Below are 19794 nucleotides of genomic sequence, written 5' to 3'. Positions count from 1 at the left end.
AGTACACACGAAACGCGTTTCTGCGCGTTTCGCGTGGAATTCCGTTTGGTAACGTGCGTATGTTCAAAACTCCTTCGTGCCTGCACTCCGTGATGCACTTCGTCTATTTATTCGAGCACGCTTTAGTTCATTCGCAGCCGATGCTGCCGCTATTGCGGAATAACTGCACGCGACGCGGGTCGCAAGATCGATCACGTTGAGAGACGGGGATTTTGGCTTTTACACTTCGCGGTGTGCGATTTGGAACTTTATATCATCTCATTACACGCCACGTTCTGATTTTTTGTCGATGAAACTTGAAGCGTATTCGTGAATATAACTTTTAATGAGAAAAATTCAATTTTTGTCATAATTTTGCTAACTCTTTCATTTCGAAATTATTTAACAGCTAAAAAAAGTTTCATGCATGTCCGCATGACAGATCGATAATTCATAAAAGCATTGTGACATTCTGAAAAGGTACAAGAACCTTTCTACATGTTATTTTTATGGCGAAACTGTGCATACTAATATGCATCACAAAGTTATATTATTAAAATCTATTTTTACCTTTGATAAATTCACTTAAAATATATGTGAAGGAAGTTCTGCAGTTATATACTTTTATCATTTAACTGTAACGGCGATTAAAAGAGAAACTGAAAAACGATATAGTATTTTACATTACCGAGACATTTTTCAATACGTACCAAAATATGCGTTACCTATAGAAACTCTTTACAGCTGTCTACGTAAGACTGTAAAATAACATTACAGATATGAAAATGTAGAGCGCGGTAATACTTTATTCAATGATCCTGAATGCCTATTCATACAATTGCGAAACGAAAGGATTAAAGTTCGTTTGTTTCTCAATTTTTAACTTTGACTTCATAGCGAAATACATTACAAGCCTTAATTTGTTATTGTTACTATACTACGAATCTCTACTTTCTTTTTTTTTGTTTAAAATAGAATCTGAAATTGCATTTTTATTCTGTCTCTCTGTTTTTTTTTATTTTTTCCCGGGGAAGTTTTATTAAATTCTGCTGCAACACGAATGTATTAGTTTTCGATATCACTTCGTCGTTCAAACTGCATTACCTGCGTCGAAGTAGTCCATCGACGAAAATAGTTTGTTATATCGTGCATTGTTATATTGCAAAAATTGTCGCGTCCGCGACGTACTTATCGTTAATTGCGATTGAGGGGAAAAAGCGACTGCATTTTTACCAAGGTCGACGTTTATTCGCGATAGAATAGCTTTGCTTTTACGACTGGTGCCTCTGGCTCGCGCCACACAGGCACGTCGTATCGTTATTCTTTCGTATCGACGTGTCGCGTTGATGGACACTGATTTAATCCCTAGAGCCCCCGCGATAGAATTGTCTTGCGCGCCAACACTATGTATATTCCCACAGATTATTTTTTGCGATTCTTCCCTCTTCATCCTCTTGTGTACACCGTAGTGATTATCAGATGTCGGGCTATCGTTAATCTTTTACGTAGGAAACAAGAAACGGCGTCTATTCATGTCCCAGGCACGTTGCAGAATGTTTAGCATTATTAATACACAGAGCCTATACTAGTACGCCCTACCGGAAAGCCTTGCGTTTTATATTTAAACCGAGGCATTATTGGAGGGAGTGATTTCGTATGTAAATCCGTCCATTTCCCGTACGGACGTTTGAATGCATGCTTAGAGAAATAATTCTTCCGACATACACGCCGCATCAGACATTTATGCTTCGTAGCAAAATCCTCACGTTCTATCGAGGGTTCCCTTCATCCCTCATCCATTTGAACACCGTAAAGTATTCAGTGGCTTTCCTTCCCGTCGAGACAAGCGCTGGGTCTTCGTTAGCTGAAATTGTCCCATTTTTGCGGTAATCTCTCTCTCTCTCTCGTCATCCGCGTCGCAGGTCTTCCTGACGGGTGTGGATATAAGACATGTCTCCTCTTTGCCGGCGTAATCGATTGACCTTAAATCTCTCGCTAAACTCGTCGCTTATACCGCGGGATCGATTCCGAACGAAAGAAATAGATTCTCGACGTTGTCTTGTAAGTGACATTGGAAGTGACGCCGGTAATCGTATTCCTTTACTCATTTCTACACTGTGGTCTCGCGTTTTATGCAAATGTAACGCGAGACGTGACGCATCAAAGTGCGGTGTCGCGTTTCAAAGACTCTCTCCCGAGAGCTCGTTCCAGATTGCATAATTGTCAACTTTATTTCGAGAACGTGTATCAAATTATGTTGCTTAATAAGTCCAATTGCACGTCATCAGATCCGTCGAGTCGGCGGCTGCTGCTGCTGTAGATTGCGGCACATTTCCATATATACACGAGGCAGGGAGAACGAAACGCTGTTCGCCGGGAGCACGGAAATGACGTCTCGATGGAATTGTATTCTCCCCGTCGGAGATACGCGTTTCTTATATTTGTTAAATCCGCGGAAAAACTGCGCCGTGAACTCCCTATCGCGGGCAAGTACTCAGCAACAAGTAGAGCAGACTCCTCTTCTTCGGGTGTTTTTTTGCGCGATACGCTTTGTCGCAATTATAATTGCGCTGCAGCTAAAAGCGCGAACAATGTTGTGAATCGGCAAGAAAAAATTATAATAAAAGGAATGCCAATTATAGCCGCCATTGAAGGGGAGTTGAAGTGAACCGAAACGTGACTTTATGTAAGTCTTTCTCTTCGCTTCCATTCAGAGGAAAATACCTTTCGTTCTGCTTTAATTTCACAAGATATCGCTCGTTATGTAAAGAATATTGAAGCTCTCTCTCTCTCTCTCCCTCTCTCTTTTATAATATTTCGCGTTCACATACTTCATGCTAGTTGTACGAATTCACGTATGAAGACTCCGAGTGACTGTAGCATTCCCCCAATTTGCGAGTAGCGGTGTCCAAACCATACTCCGAAGCCGCGTTTCAAGGATATTTCAGGCGAATTCGCGGACAAACGGCAGTTGGCGGTGACACTTTGCGGCTACTCCATTTTTTAGTTACCGTTCGGCGGGCATTTAGGCTAATTGCCGCGCCGGGGCACGGCCCCCGAAATGGTGTATATCGCATCGGCTATACCACGGGCCGTTGCGATCGTGGGGATAGATATCCGGGGGTTCGCAATTGCATACAAGCGTATGCACTTGCACTATGTACTTCCCGCAGGGCGACCGATAGTGGCGGCGGAGCGTAATAGGGTGTCAACCCCGCCCGCCGGAGTTGCAACGCTTGTTCGAGCACCACTCCCGTCTCGCTGAAATTATTTTCTTGCGCCCCAAAGACGTCTTTTGAAAGGGGCGAACTTTCTGACAGCGGCAACCTAACTAAGGGGCGAACTTTCGGAGACAAGGCTTCCGCGGCACAAGCCGCGCTTCAACCGCACCGTCGCGTTTTACGATGTCGGAGCGATGTCATTTTTTTTCCCCTCCCGTCTCAACAAAATTCCGTACGAAGTATCCCGAGAAATGGCATGGGGGGGTATTCGCAATTCGCGCGAACGGCACGGCTCCATATTTCCCGCGATATTCGGGAATTTTGCCGGTTTTATATCGCCCGTCAAACGCGTGTCTATTGTAATGTCGTCAGAAATTATTTCGATCGAGTCGATTCACGGAACGTATCGCTCGATTCCGCATTGTACGACCATTTCATGTCGAATTAGTGCGCGTTGTCGGGTGAATTTATTTTTATGAAAAACCGCGTCACGTTTATCGAATTGCGATTAAAATTGCAAGCTGTAACTATTTTTCACGGCATGGCGTATAAAGCGCTTCCGTAACGGTTGATACGGTAACGTTTATGTACACACGGGCGATATCGAGGGATATAACGAATTGCTATTTGGCATTCCGGCATACAGCGATACCGGTCGGCATGAACGAATTTCCTTTTTAATGGGAGCGCCGGGCCGAGCGGCGGAAATGTATTTGTAAATTTTTCGCTTTAGTATACAGGCCGTTTTATGGGGTGGGGTGGGCCCCCCGCGTATTGTCGGCAAATGTTGAAAGTATAAAAATTCCAAACGTATCGTAGAAATATCAATGGCGTACGCGTGTACGATCTCGCATCGATCCGCACGCGTCCCTATGGCAACATCACACGGCTAATGTTATCTATCGCGCCATCCGTACGCTATCGATGCGCGCGATTCATATCGATGGCCCTTTTCCTATCACGTTGAGTGTCTTGTTTACGAGCACTTTGCCCGCTCTTGAATCTCGTTAACTCGGATATTACCGCGGCGCTAATGTAGAGCGCGTCTTGCAGTAAAGTTATGCCGGTATCTTGAATGCGCACGCTGCCCCCCGTAAGCGCTTCCGATCGCTTAACTTTCGATACATATACGTATCTTACTAGCTAATGGATTCAGCGCTCGCATTACTACAGATCGATGCAGTTGGATGAACGTATCGCTCCGGCTTATGAACTGGTAATCCGCGATGAGATGCGTCACGGTGCGGCTGTTGTATTTCAGTCGATGAGAAATCGTTCAACCTTTTATTATCTCGAATGCTTGTGTAAATGCGAGTGGCGCGAGTTGGAGATCTTCCCCGCATTGCATTAATTATGATAAACGATAAGGAGGATCAGAAGTTAATGGATTACACAGAGATATAATCGAGGATTACAACAAAATAATCTTATTACAATTGTAATTAACATAGTTTTTAACTATTTCGTTCAAGAAGCGTGCGCAATTTCGCGACGCACTATACAACTCGCGAACAAACGTTGGAAATAAACTTTATCTGCGGACAAGGCCGCAGAATACGACGTTAAGTTTGGTTTTTATTTCCGTAATAAAGCCGCGGGTAAAACCGAAAGATCCTCGGGCGACTCATTCCGTTCCGCGCTGTTCCGCCAAGAGGCACGAAGATGTAATTAGATTCATTAAAACTAACTCCACGGGGCTGCTCATGACCGTAATATTTCGGAGAGTGACGGTTCATTCTGCAGTGAAATTGAATCACATCGACGTAAATAATTGAAAAGACACCGGGCTTTCGCATTTTTCTCGGGCTCGGTGCACACAGTCTCATTACTTATAGTGTATCGCAATTGTTATTTGAATCGCGTGAAAACGCGTCAAGTGAGATATTAAAAATGAAGCTTCGAACCTTGAGACATGGATGGCATCACGTTCAATAATCACATTTCGATTAAAGAACTTAATAAATAAATATTAATAGCCATCATAACTATTTATAATTGTAGTAACCATGTTGGATACGTTTACGTCTCTTTTGGGATAAACCTTGGAGTCAATTTTATATCTTGTAACGTAGTGAAAATGCTAAAAGTAAGCGGCTTTGTCTCTTTCTAAGGGGACAGTTACTCTGGGAAAAAACAGTAGTGTGTCAGTACTGCAAACAAATATATAATACTTGTAAAATGTATCTTGTTCAGTGTTTATCTCAAATCGATAATTTGAGAAATCGATTATTACAAACAATCAATACACTTTCGTTAATTGAATCATTCGATCCGATAACGCCCATTATTCTGTACTTTTCATTTTAAAATAATAGGCAATTAATAATTTTCATTTCCTGTCGCTTCGACTCTTTCGGATGAATAAATCGCGCGAAATATCATGAAATAAAAATTCGCTGACTAAATACGATAATTATCTTTTTGCGAGAAACATTAGTCAAAATGGTAATTAAATCAATTGTTACGGGACGAACTCTCGAACTAGATTAAAATATAGTAAGAAGTGTGAGTGAAAGAAGCGCGATTGGTTTGAATTAAATTAGAAAGCGTTTGGAGAACCCAGTTTCCACTGGTCGGGTACAATTCAATTGATTCCGGTGTATCGAATAATAGAGAACGAACAACAATGGATTCCTCACGATTCGCCTTCCTTCTTCGACAAATGTCGCTAGAATTCAAACAACGTAAATAACAGTGTTCAGTGATAGTACAATATCGCTAGTGGAATAAGCTTGGCGAAAGTAATGCGACGTCTGAGAAATTTAAATCTCTGAACCAATATCCTGACATTTTTATGCTATTTACATTTCTCCAAGCAAAATGAAGATTACTGGCTTTCAATTTATGCAAGAATTCTGAAACTGTCAGCTCCTCTTTTCCAAATTATATAAGTTTATATCCTTCGTGTGTTCAAGAGGAAACGCAAGATGTGTAAGAATCATCTGGAAGAAGAAAAATTATCGCCTGCAGAGGAAAAATTTTTACAACGACGAAGAAAGACTCTGGGCTCTCGCAAGGAAAACCTTCGTGTATGCAAGAGAAGACGCGAAGCCGTAGAAACAGATGGGCTAAAAGAATGGTCGTAAACTATTATGTTATAATGAGAACTGTATTTTACCACTTAATTTATGCCAGCGACCTATCGCGGCCCTCAATAATCTGGCATAAATTAAGTGGTAAAGTACAGTTCTCAATATAACGTAGCAGTTTGCGACCATTTTTTTAGCCCATCTGTTTCTACGCCTTCGCGTCCTGTGTCTTCTCTTGCATACCATAATAAGGTAGCAATTAACCAGTATGTCACATATGTATATACAATGTGCTTAATCCATTAGATCAGTGTACAATTTAATCTAGTACATCTTATTGATTCCCCTTAGGGTTACAAGGCGTTTTTGAAGGAACGTGCCCAAACCTCTTATAACACCTCTCTCTATATCCACTTCGCTATGTGGCGATCGAACGAAAAAACCAACAATGTTTTTGTTTAGTTTTGAACCCGGGTCTTCGGATTACCAGACCAGCGCACAATCCTCTGCGCCACGATCGCCACTATATAAGTTTATATATAATTCTAATTCCTAAAAATATTATATATAATTCTAAAGTAAATATAAAATTAATAAATAAAGTCAGAGAAATTGAACTAAAACACGGTTACAATAAAAAAGAAAACAGAATGTTATGCTTATATGACGTTACACTTTTCTGTGTATATAAATATGTTTTATTTTGTTAAAAACAAGTGTGCTTAAAAAATACTGGTTGTTTCATTTAAAATGCGAGAGATGTATGTAGCTTACAAAAATATTCGAACATTTTTTTTCGATATATAAACTTATCATCATTGATTGAATATTTTCTGACTAGTTTCATGCGTAACTGAATATTGTATGTACAAGGGCACAAGTGATTTTATATTGTGCAATAAGTCAACTATGGATTGAATAAAAAGAACTTGGGATTTTTAATAATAATACATCAGACAGTCGTAAAGCAAAATGCAATTTGTGTAATAGAATCTATGATAACTACAATTCCTGATACTATTCATTTACAAGTAAATTAATTATTCGAAACTGTAAATAACGTAAAGTTTGTCACAGAAGTTGCACTTTGCTTTGTTATTGCTCGATTGACTAAAATACTGTCAGTACCAAGCCAGTTTCACGGCCTATTCACTTGCGTTATCGTTATATACGGACAATACCACACTCAGGCTTTCTTTCTTACAATTAGTCATGGTAGAATAACCTAATTCATTGTCAGTCCACTCTTGAACTTTAAAGCCTCTTCCTATCAGCATGGTATTTTCTGGATGAATTTGGCATATTAAAATGCCACGCTTGCCAGTGTCTCTAGTGGGCTCTCTAAAGTTTTGGAGTGAAAATAGAACCATGGAGTGAAATGTTCGCTCTAATAGAGTAAATATTTGCTCTAATAGAGCGAATATTTCACTCCATGGTTCTATTTTCACTCTCAAAAACTTTAGAGAGGGAATAAGATTCACGGGAGGCTACCAGTTCCTTCCGAGAGGTGACGTTTGAATAAAAACCGACAATTTCTAATCGGATTTGAACTTGGAACTTCGGCTCGTTAGAGCAGCGCTTAACTTTCTGCTCCACGATTGCTACTCCTTCGTGTTAGAAAATCAATTGAAGAGTATTGTAAATATATCGACATAACGATCTATAGTCGACATATATTATAGATCTATAAAAAACTTATATAATACATAGACAATTCAAAGAGAACAACGAATAAAATGTAATTTTGAACGAAAATTTTCCAGCAACACATTCAAATACGAGAGAATACAAGTTACTTTTGATTTTTTCATCTGTCGCACATACACATTTTGATCGTTAAAATGATTGATGTGTCAGTGACAGAAACGCAGAATATACGCAAATAATATTATTTTTTATTCTGCACAATAAAATAAAAGCATTGGGAATTGTCATTCTCTGTAGTCTAATTATTCTAAAATAAATTATACACAGTAAACAGTGCATCGTCTATGATTTAATAAGTCATGCGAATTGTGATTCCATTCATAAATCTGTCAGATATGGAATTTATTATGCAAATTTTGGGAAATTCCAAACTTAGATTTTGAATTGAAGTTTCTGAACAGAATTTTGCTGGAAGGGGATTGTCTTAATTGTCTTAATTGCAACGAGATAAGTTTGCCACTGTTTTAAGAATTAATAATATCAAGTCGAAAGGTAGGTTATTGGTTTAATATTTATCACGGGAAATAAATTCAGCGAGAAATAAAAAGCGTCCCCCGATCTAATCGAGCGATAAATCAGCACGCGTTTAATTTCTGGTTTTGACGTATTTTCCCCTCAAGAGTTTCCTCAATAAACTGCGTTTTAGTTTCCTCCGCAGCCTGCTGCTGTTTTGTTCCACTTGCGTTTCGCTCATGCTTACAACTACAATTACTGGCTAATGACTGGAATACGTGGAATCGATACTGGAAATATACGAGCCGCGCGGTGTACGAGCCGAATCACAATGCGGTGCACCTCTGTGTTATCTCACCTCTAATTTCGACTACATCTGTTCGTACGATTAACAGGATAATATATAAAGTATTACAATTATTTGCGCATCTTCTAGCCCTCGATTTTCCATTTCTGCATTAACAACACTCTCTAATATATTAACGCATCGGAAATATCGCAATTTCCAATGCATTAAAATATGTAAGAGATATGTTTACAAATGTGTAATGAATATTTTTTAAAATTTCAATTTAATTTATACATTTCATTTATGTATTTTTAGTATGTTTGCAGATGTTTACATTTAATGTACTTTTTAAATACAAGGTACATCTACTTCATAATTATACAATAATTTGATCGCCTATCGGAGATATTTATCGTAGTCTCCACACAATGTATTTAAACTAATGTAATGAGCTCATTGTGAGCAGAATAGTGGTTGGAAGTGCTATCGGCGTACAAACGTAAATACGATACTATTAATTTCAGGACTATTTACCATACTGCCACTTCCTGTTCGTATCTGAAAATGCCGAGGTACCGTACAGTGCATGTGTGTATATACCACCGAAGCACTAAAGGTAATAGGCTATACCTAGGCTTCATAATAGCTTTGAGATTGTTGCATCTACGAAATTTCCCGGGATTGGCCATGCACTTAAGTAGCATGCAAGTATGCAGGTTATATGAGGCTATAGATTTTCAAGATCCTTTTGTTAATATTATCTGCTCGCTAAGTAAATTTTATTCAAGATGCGACATAAGAACAATGAGTTAATTGTACGCGAAAAGTTATTTCTCGTTTTAATTCCTCAAGTAATTCAACGTCGCTTTCAAACGTTTTGCACGATCTAAATGGCGATTTTTTTTTGACATTTTAATTTCGGGACTAAAGAGAGATCGCGCAGAAAATAAAAGGAGAATAAATTTTAAAAGCAGGGGCGAATTGCGGAGGCACTAGAGTGCTTTTTAATTCAAAATTCACGAATTAAAAATGCCAATCGAGCAGACGCTGATATAATGCAAGATGTAATAAATGATTTTCAATCTTGATAAAATTATTACTACTGGTGTTTATCGCATAGCTTTTTTCTCGATAGTATTGTGATATTGTTTCATCGTGTGCCCTCGTGATATAAATTTCTTACAAATGTGCCAACAAGAATCAATTTTTTAAACATCTTTTTGTCATAGCTGGAGACAGCAACAAACAATTACAGAAATATTGCAACAATAAACGTACATGTTTACTCAATTAAAATTTCTCTACTGAAGATAAAAAAAATATATCCTTCGTATCGCGTTTCCCTTCTTCAAATGTTAGTGTTTCGGAATTACAAATAAATTTTGTTATTTTCTTATATTACATTTTGTACATTGCATAATAATTATTAAGTAGACTACTTTTATGAATAACTCAATCATCTCATACTGTGAAGATGCATTATTAATTTCAGTGATTTTGAGTTTACAGTTATTCCTATATCAACTTTTAATATTAATAAATTATTGCGTGTAAAGATATGCTTTATATTCTCAGTTGCGGAATGTAATATAATATATTGCAAATTAGTTAAATTTGACGAAAAACAGGGCAGGGGACGCTACGTCGCATATACTTTCCTTTATATGTGCCTTAATAGGTTTCGTATGTGAGCGTTTTATAGCACGCGAGCTCGCAGAATAATAACACGACTCTCTTGCTCTCCCTCTAAATCTCCCTCATTTTTCAATCCCGCTTACAGCCCGCGATTTATAGATAAAAATGATGTTACGCGCGTTGATTAATAAAAACGTTACGAACAACTTCAATCCTTCGCTGCATTACGCTTCATGATTAGAGATTTTGATCGCAGCAAGCGCATTTATTATACAATCATCGACGCCTCGAGTTAAAGACCTCGTTATAGAGTAGCGCATAACATCATATCTTTGCTGCTCTACAAAGCGCCACAGTATCTTAATTAACGCTGATGCCGCGTGAGATGCGAATTCCTTTCACAAGAATTTATCTCCCGCGACAAATCGCGTCGCTAAACTATGTCAGGCAACATCTTGCACCAAGCTATCGTTCGCCACGTCATGATAACCATCGTTTATGCATTAATCAAGTTTTCGATCAACAAGTTCTTGAGCAACTTGTTGCTGTCATGCGGTGGCTACTTTACGCGCTAATAATTATAGTAACTTATTAGACTTTATACTTTCTATGTGCCTGACTAAATAATAAAAATTTCACGTAGAGCGTAATTATACATCTTTCACGTGGCGAGATAAGTAAAATTTGCTAGCATAATCAGAGTCGGTTTTGGGTAAAAATAGAGTAAGCACGTACCCGAGATAGTACATCCCTGAAAGATATTCCGACTGCGCTTCTCCGCGGAGTGTCTTATATTAGTGCATAATTGAATACAAGTGAATTTTTTCGTTAAAACTAGAAAGAGCACAAAACAAAGAACGTTATAAAAGTGCTTACGTTTCTCCGGCACGACCAGGTCCCTATCTTTTACTTTAATCTTAAACGATTAAGAAAGTGGTAAAGCAAATGAGTACGCCGCAGAGTACGTGCACATGCAAAAGTCGGAGGACGAAAAAGCCGGAGGAGGTCAAAACGTAACTCAGCGTGACGGAGGATCTAAAGTCAGCCACGAGCGTGACTTATGAAGCGAACGAGGTCGCGACTTACCCACTTGCGTGCTCGCCGCTTTCATTGTCACCCTCCGCATGCAAATTGTAAACCGAGCGGCGTGTATGTACCTATATTAATCTCGCGGCATCGTCTACGCGGGAGGACAGGCCCGGGCATAATCGTGTCGTATCTTCATTTGATCCATGAAGGATTCCACTTCTCAGGTTGAGATCGTAAGCCGTTAAGCGAGCGCGCTGCTTCGACGCGAAGACGCGAAAACCTCCTATCTATCCATCTTTCGTGTCGTCCCCTCACGTGTCTCTTATTATACTACGTGACCGTTCGGATAAAACGTTCCTCAATTTTATCTGACGTGGCTAACGGCGAAGGGAAGACAGATAACGTTACACGCACCCCTTTCCGGGAAGAAGTTTTCTATTCCTATCGCCTTGGTGAAAGTTAAAAGTTTCCCCGGGGGTGCGATTCCCAGAGGGTAGTAATCGATACGAATCTCTTTTCCTGTAGCAATATTCGACTCGCGGTAGACGCTACCGTCAACCAGCATGATATATACGTGTAATGCAGCTTCTCTTTCCGTTTTGTTTTAGGTAAGTCCGTATCCGTAATGCTCTTTGCTCGACGCCCACGGAACTCCTTCGCTTATACGGTGAGTAATTCAACGTCCAAGTCAAGAATAGTTTAATAAGCAATACGAATTTCGGAATTTACCAAATATTCCACATCCTGGCCATCGGAGCTTCCTAATAACAATGATAAAGTTTCCCGTGTAAAATACGAATCTGGAGCGGAGGAGTGAATTCCGCGAATTCTGTGCCCGAGAGCGTTGCCAGTCATGCAAAGTACACTTAATAAGTTAAACGCATTACCAATTGAGGATTCACGTCACATTCGCGTTACATTATGAAAATGACGAATAATTTCATTAATATATGTTTGCGTAGGTCGACTGGCGCAGGATACATCGGTATGAATGATTTGCGTGTTCGAATGCATTTCTTTGTGTAAGTGAATTAAAATCGTAATTGCATCTCCAATGCGCGCCGTTACAAATGTATTAATTTGCCGTTCACGACCTCGGCGCGAGATTTACTATACGCGCGCAAATACGCGGAAATACGTGTTTTCGTTGGCTTACGCGCTCGGAAAACTTCGTTGGTTAGTATTTCGCAGCCAAATGAAGCTGTACTCGGACATTCGCGGTGAGTTGCGCCACCCGAATGCGAATTGTGGAGCGCAATATGGGCGGAGGTGCTTTCATTTTGACATTCTCATTGAGCCTCGCGATCGATATTTAGTAATATTTGTTTGTGCCGTTGTGCCAACGAGGGAATTGGATGTAAGCCGCAACTATTGGCGTTCACCAGCGGGACATTAAAAAAATTTTTACGTCCAACGAATATTTAAATTTATACTTTCATCGCGATATATTTATCAGCGTTATTATTGCTCGCCTCCGGGTTCGCAATTAGCAGATACTTAATATGCTGTCGTGATATCCCCCCGAATATATTTAGCCGTAATAGACTTTAAAACAAAAATTTAATGAACGCTTTTGTGCGAGCTTTCAACCTTATTATAACATTATCGTTTGACGTCAATTTTAATAAAAGATACGTCCTTGCGCAATTTTCTACATCTAGTGGGGAAAAAAACCGTATCGATCGATACAAAAAAATGTGCGTCTATTTTCTAATTTTCTTCAAAAGCGCTGATACCTTGTAACGTTGCGATAAACGTGCATCAAGAAACGCAAATCGATTATTACCGAACGCCAAGCATTTAATTGCGCAGCGCGATATTATATCAACATTTGAGTATTGTATTTTGTAACGCACTACGGTCGAATTCCCGGCGAATACCTCTCGCGCAGCTCCCGCTATTTTCCGCATTGTATAGATAGTTTTTGTCGCGTTGACCTGCATAATGTTCCGAGTGAAAATTGCCCTTGTTTCGCTCGTCGGGCACAAGTGGATCGCGCGCGAAGTGGACGATATTGGCTTAAAGTTTAAAGTAGCGATCGAAGCAGGGGGCAAACACACGAGACCGTCGCTCGGCTCCCATGCGCCCTGCGCCGCACGGCTCTTTGTGAGAGACGATGCGAAGTAATTAAAAGTCGATAGAACCCAGTGGCCTGCTCCAGTCCTTTCTTCACTCCGCTTTCCGTCCACGTACTTTTTCCATCCACCCCGAACCGCGTGTGTCCACCTACGCGTGCCAGTCAACCCTGGGCTCTATCAACGGGGAAACATTCGCGCTTTAAGCCGCTTACAAGGACGCGCGGTCTCCAAATCTACTTTTGTTTGGTTTTTAGATTGGTTTGTCGTTAGCCCTTAAGCGCGTCGGTTGATACGCGGATTAATCTACATGAAAGTAATAGTGTAGCAAATACAGCTTGTTTTCCTTTTATCACGTTATCGCTTTAACGTGTAACAGCAGCGTCGTGAACGTGCCACACAAGAAATTATTTCCCGCGGATAATTAATATTTGTAGCCCTAGACAGTTTCTTCCGTTAAAAATTCTCTTTGCGCAATACATTTTTTAATTAATTCATTCTTTGTTCCGTATATACCGTTGATAATTTTCATAATTGCATTTGTCAAATTTTTCAATACGTACTCAGACATAATTTTATATGTATATATAATAAAATTTCCCTCGTTAAATCCACGCTATCTTTTCGTACATGCCGCTGTTATTCATTTTATTAACTAAATAAATCGTACGCAGGACGTAACAATTATGCGAGTAGTTTCGTAAAGCGATACCCCCACCTCTATTATATGTGAAAACGCTGCGTGCGTTTCGCTTGGCTACAAAATGAACAATCTATTTGCATTAAACTCAGAGTTTCTCCATCCATTTCGAAAATGTATGTACCTTCTGCGCGATATACACTTGCGTCAACAAATTCCGTAACTCGCGGAAAAAAGCGCGGTCGTTACAATTCGCGCATTACTTTTCGCAGTGCCCGCTACTTCCTCTTCAAATGAAACGTTGAAACTATCTTCCGTTCCGCTATCGCGCTCTGCTCGTATTGATTGCCACTGTGGAAAACGTCCAAGGTCCTGCATATGACCAGTACGTGTGTACGCGTGTATGTGTGTGTGTGTCAAACGGACCAGGTTCTAGCGTAAAATCGATATTTATTCCCAACACACGCGCTTAATGACATTTAATTACTCGAGTAGGTGGGGTCTATCGACCGCGCGCGCGGCCACGTGGATAAAAAACAAAAGAGGGAATTACGCGTATTTCTCGGGTTAATTTATTGCAGTCGTCGTCGCGCGAAAAAGTTCATGTTTTTTCCCCCCCCCAGTATTAAAATTTGCGTCGGGACCCGACGCGAAAGAGCCGGCCGTAATCCTAATAATTGTTTCGGCGGATAATTGAGACACGCGGAACAAGCTGCGCTCCGTTTACTTGATCTTCCGGCAGATTTATGCCACGGGTAAATCTATAGAGCGCGGAGGCATGTATCGTACAACGGGAATTTATCGTGGGTGGTCGGCTTCCTCGAGTAACCCGAATAAATTCCACCTGAAACAATCGAATCGCCGAGATTACTCGGCACTAACGAGCCATTTGTTACGGCAGCGGGAGAGATTTTTCATTATTACAACACTACGCGGTAAACGACCCTACATTTTACAATGAAAAAGTATCTAATTACGAATGCTAATGTATTTAAAATAAATTACGAGTCTGCAATATTGTTTCATACGAGGTAATTATTTTCATATTTCCCTAATATTATGCGATAATCACACTTCATGTTATTTGATATGCTAATAATTGCATAGGATAATTATGTGTGTGTATGTAAATATATATGTATTTAAAAATATATTTTTAGAGAGAGAGAGAGAGAGAGAGAGAGATATCTGAGAATATAATTCAGTTTATCGACGTATCGCGGGCTGTGTGTACGCGGCATTTTTATTTCTTCCAATTTATTAGTTATAGCTACCTTAATTAAATATTCGATACTCATAAACGGCCCATTTGCCATGAATTCGATATTTCTATCATTTGGCTGTCACATTTGTTTCCATTTATTCCGCTTAAATTGCACCGCAATACGGCGAATATTATTTGCCAATCTAGAACATTTATTCTGCATTTCATCATTTTGATAATAACAAGCATTTACTGAATTATTATGCCCGATATACTATTAACACGGTATACATAATGTAATACGTGTATATTTCCATGATCGCGGTTCCTATATATTTGTAAACTAGTTTGGAACGATATTAAAAATAATAACACTTTACCATACATCTCTATAATGTGAACCTCGAAATATTTCGTTCTACAGCGTTGCAGTATTAAATCCTGTCAGACATAAATTATCTTTTTCTCAGGGTGACTGCACTTGGACGCAGACAAAGTACGCTTTTTATCTTTCCCGTAGGGATTAACAACAGTGGTATATTCTAACGATCCGAAAGTATACTTTTGGTTACTCGTTTTTTTCGTTTGATTAAATTTTTTATTTTCTATCTCTTTTTTTTTGTTACGGTTTAACAAGAAATGTATTAAATTTTATGTGAAATTGGAAAATGCACTGCATTTCTCTTTCATGCGTCAATTTCGTTCCAAGTCAAATTTAAGTAACCTAAAACTGCTGTGTCTAAGAAAATAATTTTCATTTGGCTAACTCAGTGTTTAAAAAAAAAATTACCCCAATTACGGATGAGGGCGAATTGACGTAAGCGTATGTAATATGCATTATTGTTTTCGACGTACGTTTTCAATTTCCAACTTCATGCACGATTTATGAATTTTTTATCGAATCACGGACCTTGAAGTTTGTAACGATCATCTCACGAAAAAGTCGTAACTCCTGTATTACGCTTCGCGAACGGTCGTGCATAAAATTGATTTGTCCGTCGAGCATGTCGGTCGTCATTGCCTCTTCAATTGCATATCGCCAATTGTTCACGAAATACTTTCGATCGGAAAAGTCTATACCATCGAAAAAAATCATATCCTTCTCGCGGAGAAAACGGTAAAATATTAAGTTCTATAATAATTCCGTGCGTAACTTATAGTATTCTTACGAAATCCGAGCTCAGAGAAATTGGTGAGATATCTAATAATTTTCATATTAATTTCTACGTAATTTTTCGTTTCAGTATTTATAAAATTATTCACTCGCTTTGTAACAATTTAATGGCGAAGCGTTTATCAAGTCCTACTTCCGTTTTGTCACTCACCGTTCTCTAAATCCGGATGACAGGGATAGTACAAAAGTACCGCAGCGAAAGTATTGCCTCGCTTGATGCGCGATAAGCGTATATATATGCTTTTATGCCTAGATCCCTATGGTAATGAGCTATACGCGAAAGAAACGAGGGGATCCACCGACTTCTCTCCTCCCCGTTTATCTTTCCAGTATAATGCGTCCCGACATTATTACCAAAGTCATTGCTCGTGGGTTCTCACTCCTGTTCGAGACAGCTATTGCCGGTTAAAGAAGTAGCGCGCTGGATCCGACGTTACGGCGGGGACAATAATTTCCGAGGCTGTCAAGATCCTTGCGCTTGACGTAACGACTTCGTGACGCTACTCAACGTTAGATAGCTGGATAGCTCATATCATTCGTGTCGGATCGCAGATACAATCGGGATTATCGGATATAAAGGACAGGTAAAAAATAGTTACGTGCTTACGGTCTCTTATCCCAAGGGTTTTTTCCCCCGATTAGCTCCTAATAAGCCGTACAAGCTGGCCAAGACCTAACTCGGACATAGGAAAATTGATTACTCTGAGATATGCACGAAGTACAAACTCGTTAGAAAAAATGCGAATATGTAACGTATTTTTCAGAGATCCGTATCTTACTTTTCTATTGACAGGTATTTATCATTTTTTTTCCTACAATTTTTCTTTAACTATAAACGAGATTCTAATTTCTAAGGAAAATTGCAATTCATTATAATGTTACTTGTGCAAAATATTCTTCAACAATTTTTTTATTGACACTATCTTGTAATGTGAAGTATGTATGATGAAAAAAGTTATGATCTCAAATTGTGCATTTCTGGTTTTTAATTGTCATAAATATTTTCCCGACAATAGTTAGCCCCGTGTTGAGTATCGCACGAAGGAGAATAGAACTGAAATTAGTATCATTAGAAGTTTATGCTGGGTACGTATCCGCAAGCATCATCAAGTGCAAATTTAGCTTAGGTAACGGTATAATCCCGTGTATATCCATTAGTATCTAGAAAGCTAACTGTATACATATACACGTCGATACAACGTTAACCATGCCGCTTCGACGGGGCTGCTAAGTGCACGTGCTACGTTCGTGCTGGGGAATCCCCGAGTGCAGTTGCAGGATCGCGTCAAGCTGCAACTCGCACCCTCTGTTGCACGTTCCTGGCTTTATTCGCGATCAATACCAGATTCGTGTTGGTAAAATAGGACGGTTCCCACCATCTCCTAGGATCTCTTCGCCATTTCCCGTTGAGTTCAATAATCAACTTCTTCCTTGTGCGCTCTATAATCGTCCCACTTTACCCTAATCGTTGTAATACAACTTTAATTTACATAAATAAGAGGTCTTAGCAGCACGGTATAGTAGAGGGTTATATCCTGAGCAACTCGAGCACAAAAGGTAAGTTTGCTCCGACGATACGGTAGGTACCTACATTCCTCCTTTTAACATTAGCAGCATTGTACGAAATCCTTATGAAGGTAAGAACGATTGACCAACCTATACCTTGTAACATTAGAAGGTAATGGGATTCCCAAATTTCGATTTTTTTTAAGCAATACGTGAAAATATGAACACGTTTTTTGTTCTTTGAATAATTGACAAATTTCTTTATGTATTAAATATCCAGCTGAATTTTATCTAAGTTGCCGATATGAAGCTTGAAGTGAATAATATTACATCTAATTTTTCGAGTGTAAATCTTCATTCAATGTCTACGCTTGTCAAAGTAAAGATTAGACGAGGGTAAGATGACCAAATGCGGATCGACATTATAAAATAATTCACTTAAATTTTGCTCTTTCATGTGTTTACAACTTTATGCTGTATTGTCGATATCATAAAAAGCATCGACGTGCTTTTATGTCGCTTATCAGCGACTCATCGAATTGTCGACCCGCATTTGGTATCCGATCCGAATTTCATCGCCCTACCCTAAATCTATCGCATACGGTTGTAAAAGACACGCTTTAATAAAAGTTATGTTCTACATCAAGTTTTTTTCTACTTCGTATTCATATAACTGTATGTTCATTATATGTTGATCCTATTTTCTTTCATAGATGCTATTAATGAATATTAGTGAAGATTATTCTAAATATGTAGGATTTGAAACCTCTGCTTATGTTTTTTCATATTTAGCCGTGTGGACTAATTTGCAACGTGAGATGATTAAAGAACTAACGCGTTTTCAAAGAGGGAATATGAGCACTAATTCCAATATGCACGACGCATCGGATTCATTAAAATGTACGTGCAATCGGATGTTGCGCCCTGTGGCGAAACATGCGCAGTGTTCATATTGGAAAGTACGTAATTATGATCACAAAGGTTTTCTGAATGCCGTCGCAGTCGATAATACGAAGCTCTCGGTGCCATTATACTCACTGTTTCATCAGCTGGACTCAGAATCCTCAATATTTGGCGATTAGCAATATGCGGAGTGTGTATGTGTAATCGCACAAAGGAACTGTGATTTACAGTATTTCAATGATACTCGCGAGAGCGAACGTTAGCTTGGAATTAGCATGCCTAATTACGATCCTTTTCCCAACTGTGACGTCTATTAATACGTTGCCGTTACGTAGAGGACATCCAATATCGTTCCAAGAAGAGAGCAGACGAAAACGGTATAGTTTCATCGTCAAAGGAATCACGAATCTCTTTAATAAAAACTTAATGCAAGTTTCCAATTAAAAGAAACTTCCTAAATTTATATTCCGAATTGTTGTGAAGGCTCCCGAAAAGAAAATTATAAAGGAAGGAGAGAATGCCAATGTGAGCCACAAAATGAACAGACCACGGTTCTCACAGTATAATTCTTCAATTTCTATTCAATATAAACGTTTCGACCCTTTTTCGGGTCTTCTTCAGTAACTACAGAGAAATATAAATAAAATCGGATTTGTAATTTATCTGTATCTATAGCTGGACGCAACTTAAGCAAAACATGTACCTCGTAATCGAAAATATAGATCGGCGCAACATCAAAGTCAATCCTCTAATTTTTTTTCCCTAAATTTATACATCTCAATAATATGTAAATAGTCGAAAATAGTAGAAATAAATTTCGAGAAAAATATTTATAATATTTCACGCTTTAGATCCGAGAAACTCAACCCTTTGTAGCTACGATTTTATTAGCAGCCAATCTTCAGCTATTTACGAACTGCGACAACCCGCTTACCAAACTTTCCACGATA

At 39.1% G+C, this 19794-nt stretch overlaps 1 protein-coding gene across 2 annotated transcripts in view; it reads left to right on the top strand.

The window, feature by feature from the left end:
* The window catches only part of LOC105564911, a 159474-nt gene that overhangs the window by 65385 nt on the left and 74295 nt on the right, over positions 1–19794 (top strand). Inside the window, exon 2 of one of the 2 annotated variants that reach the window (XM_012017680.1) lies at positions 9203–9294. The exons of the other annotated variant lie outside the window; for it this stretch is intronic. Within the exon in view, the coding sequence (XP_011873070.1) occupies positions 9203–9292 (90 nt within the window). The 3' untranslated portion in view covers positions 9293–9294. The remainder of the gene's footprint in view (positions 1–9202; positions 9295–19794) is intronic. 2 annotated transcript variants of the gene reach the window in all.

This window comes from Vollenhovia emeryi, unplaced genomic scaffold (genome assembly GCF_000949405.1).
Source record: "Vollenhovia emeryi isolate VEMERY1.0 unplaced genomic scaffold, V.emery_V1.0 DF939158.1, whole genome shotgun sequence".
Taxonomy (NCBI): domain Eukaryota; kingdom Metazoa; phylum Arthropoda; class Insecta; order Hymenoptera; family Formicidae; genus Vollenhovia; species Vollenhovia emeryi.
This window is presented reverse-complemented; position numbering and strand designations above follow the sequence as displayed.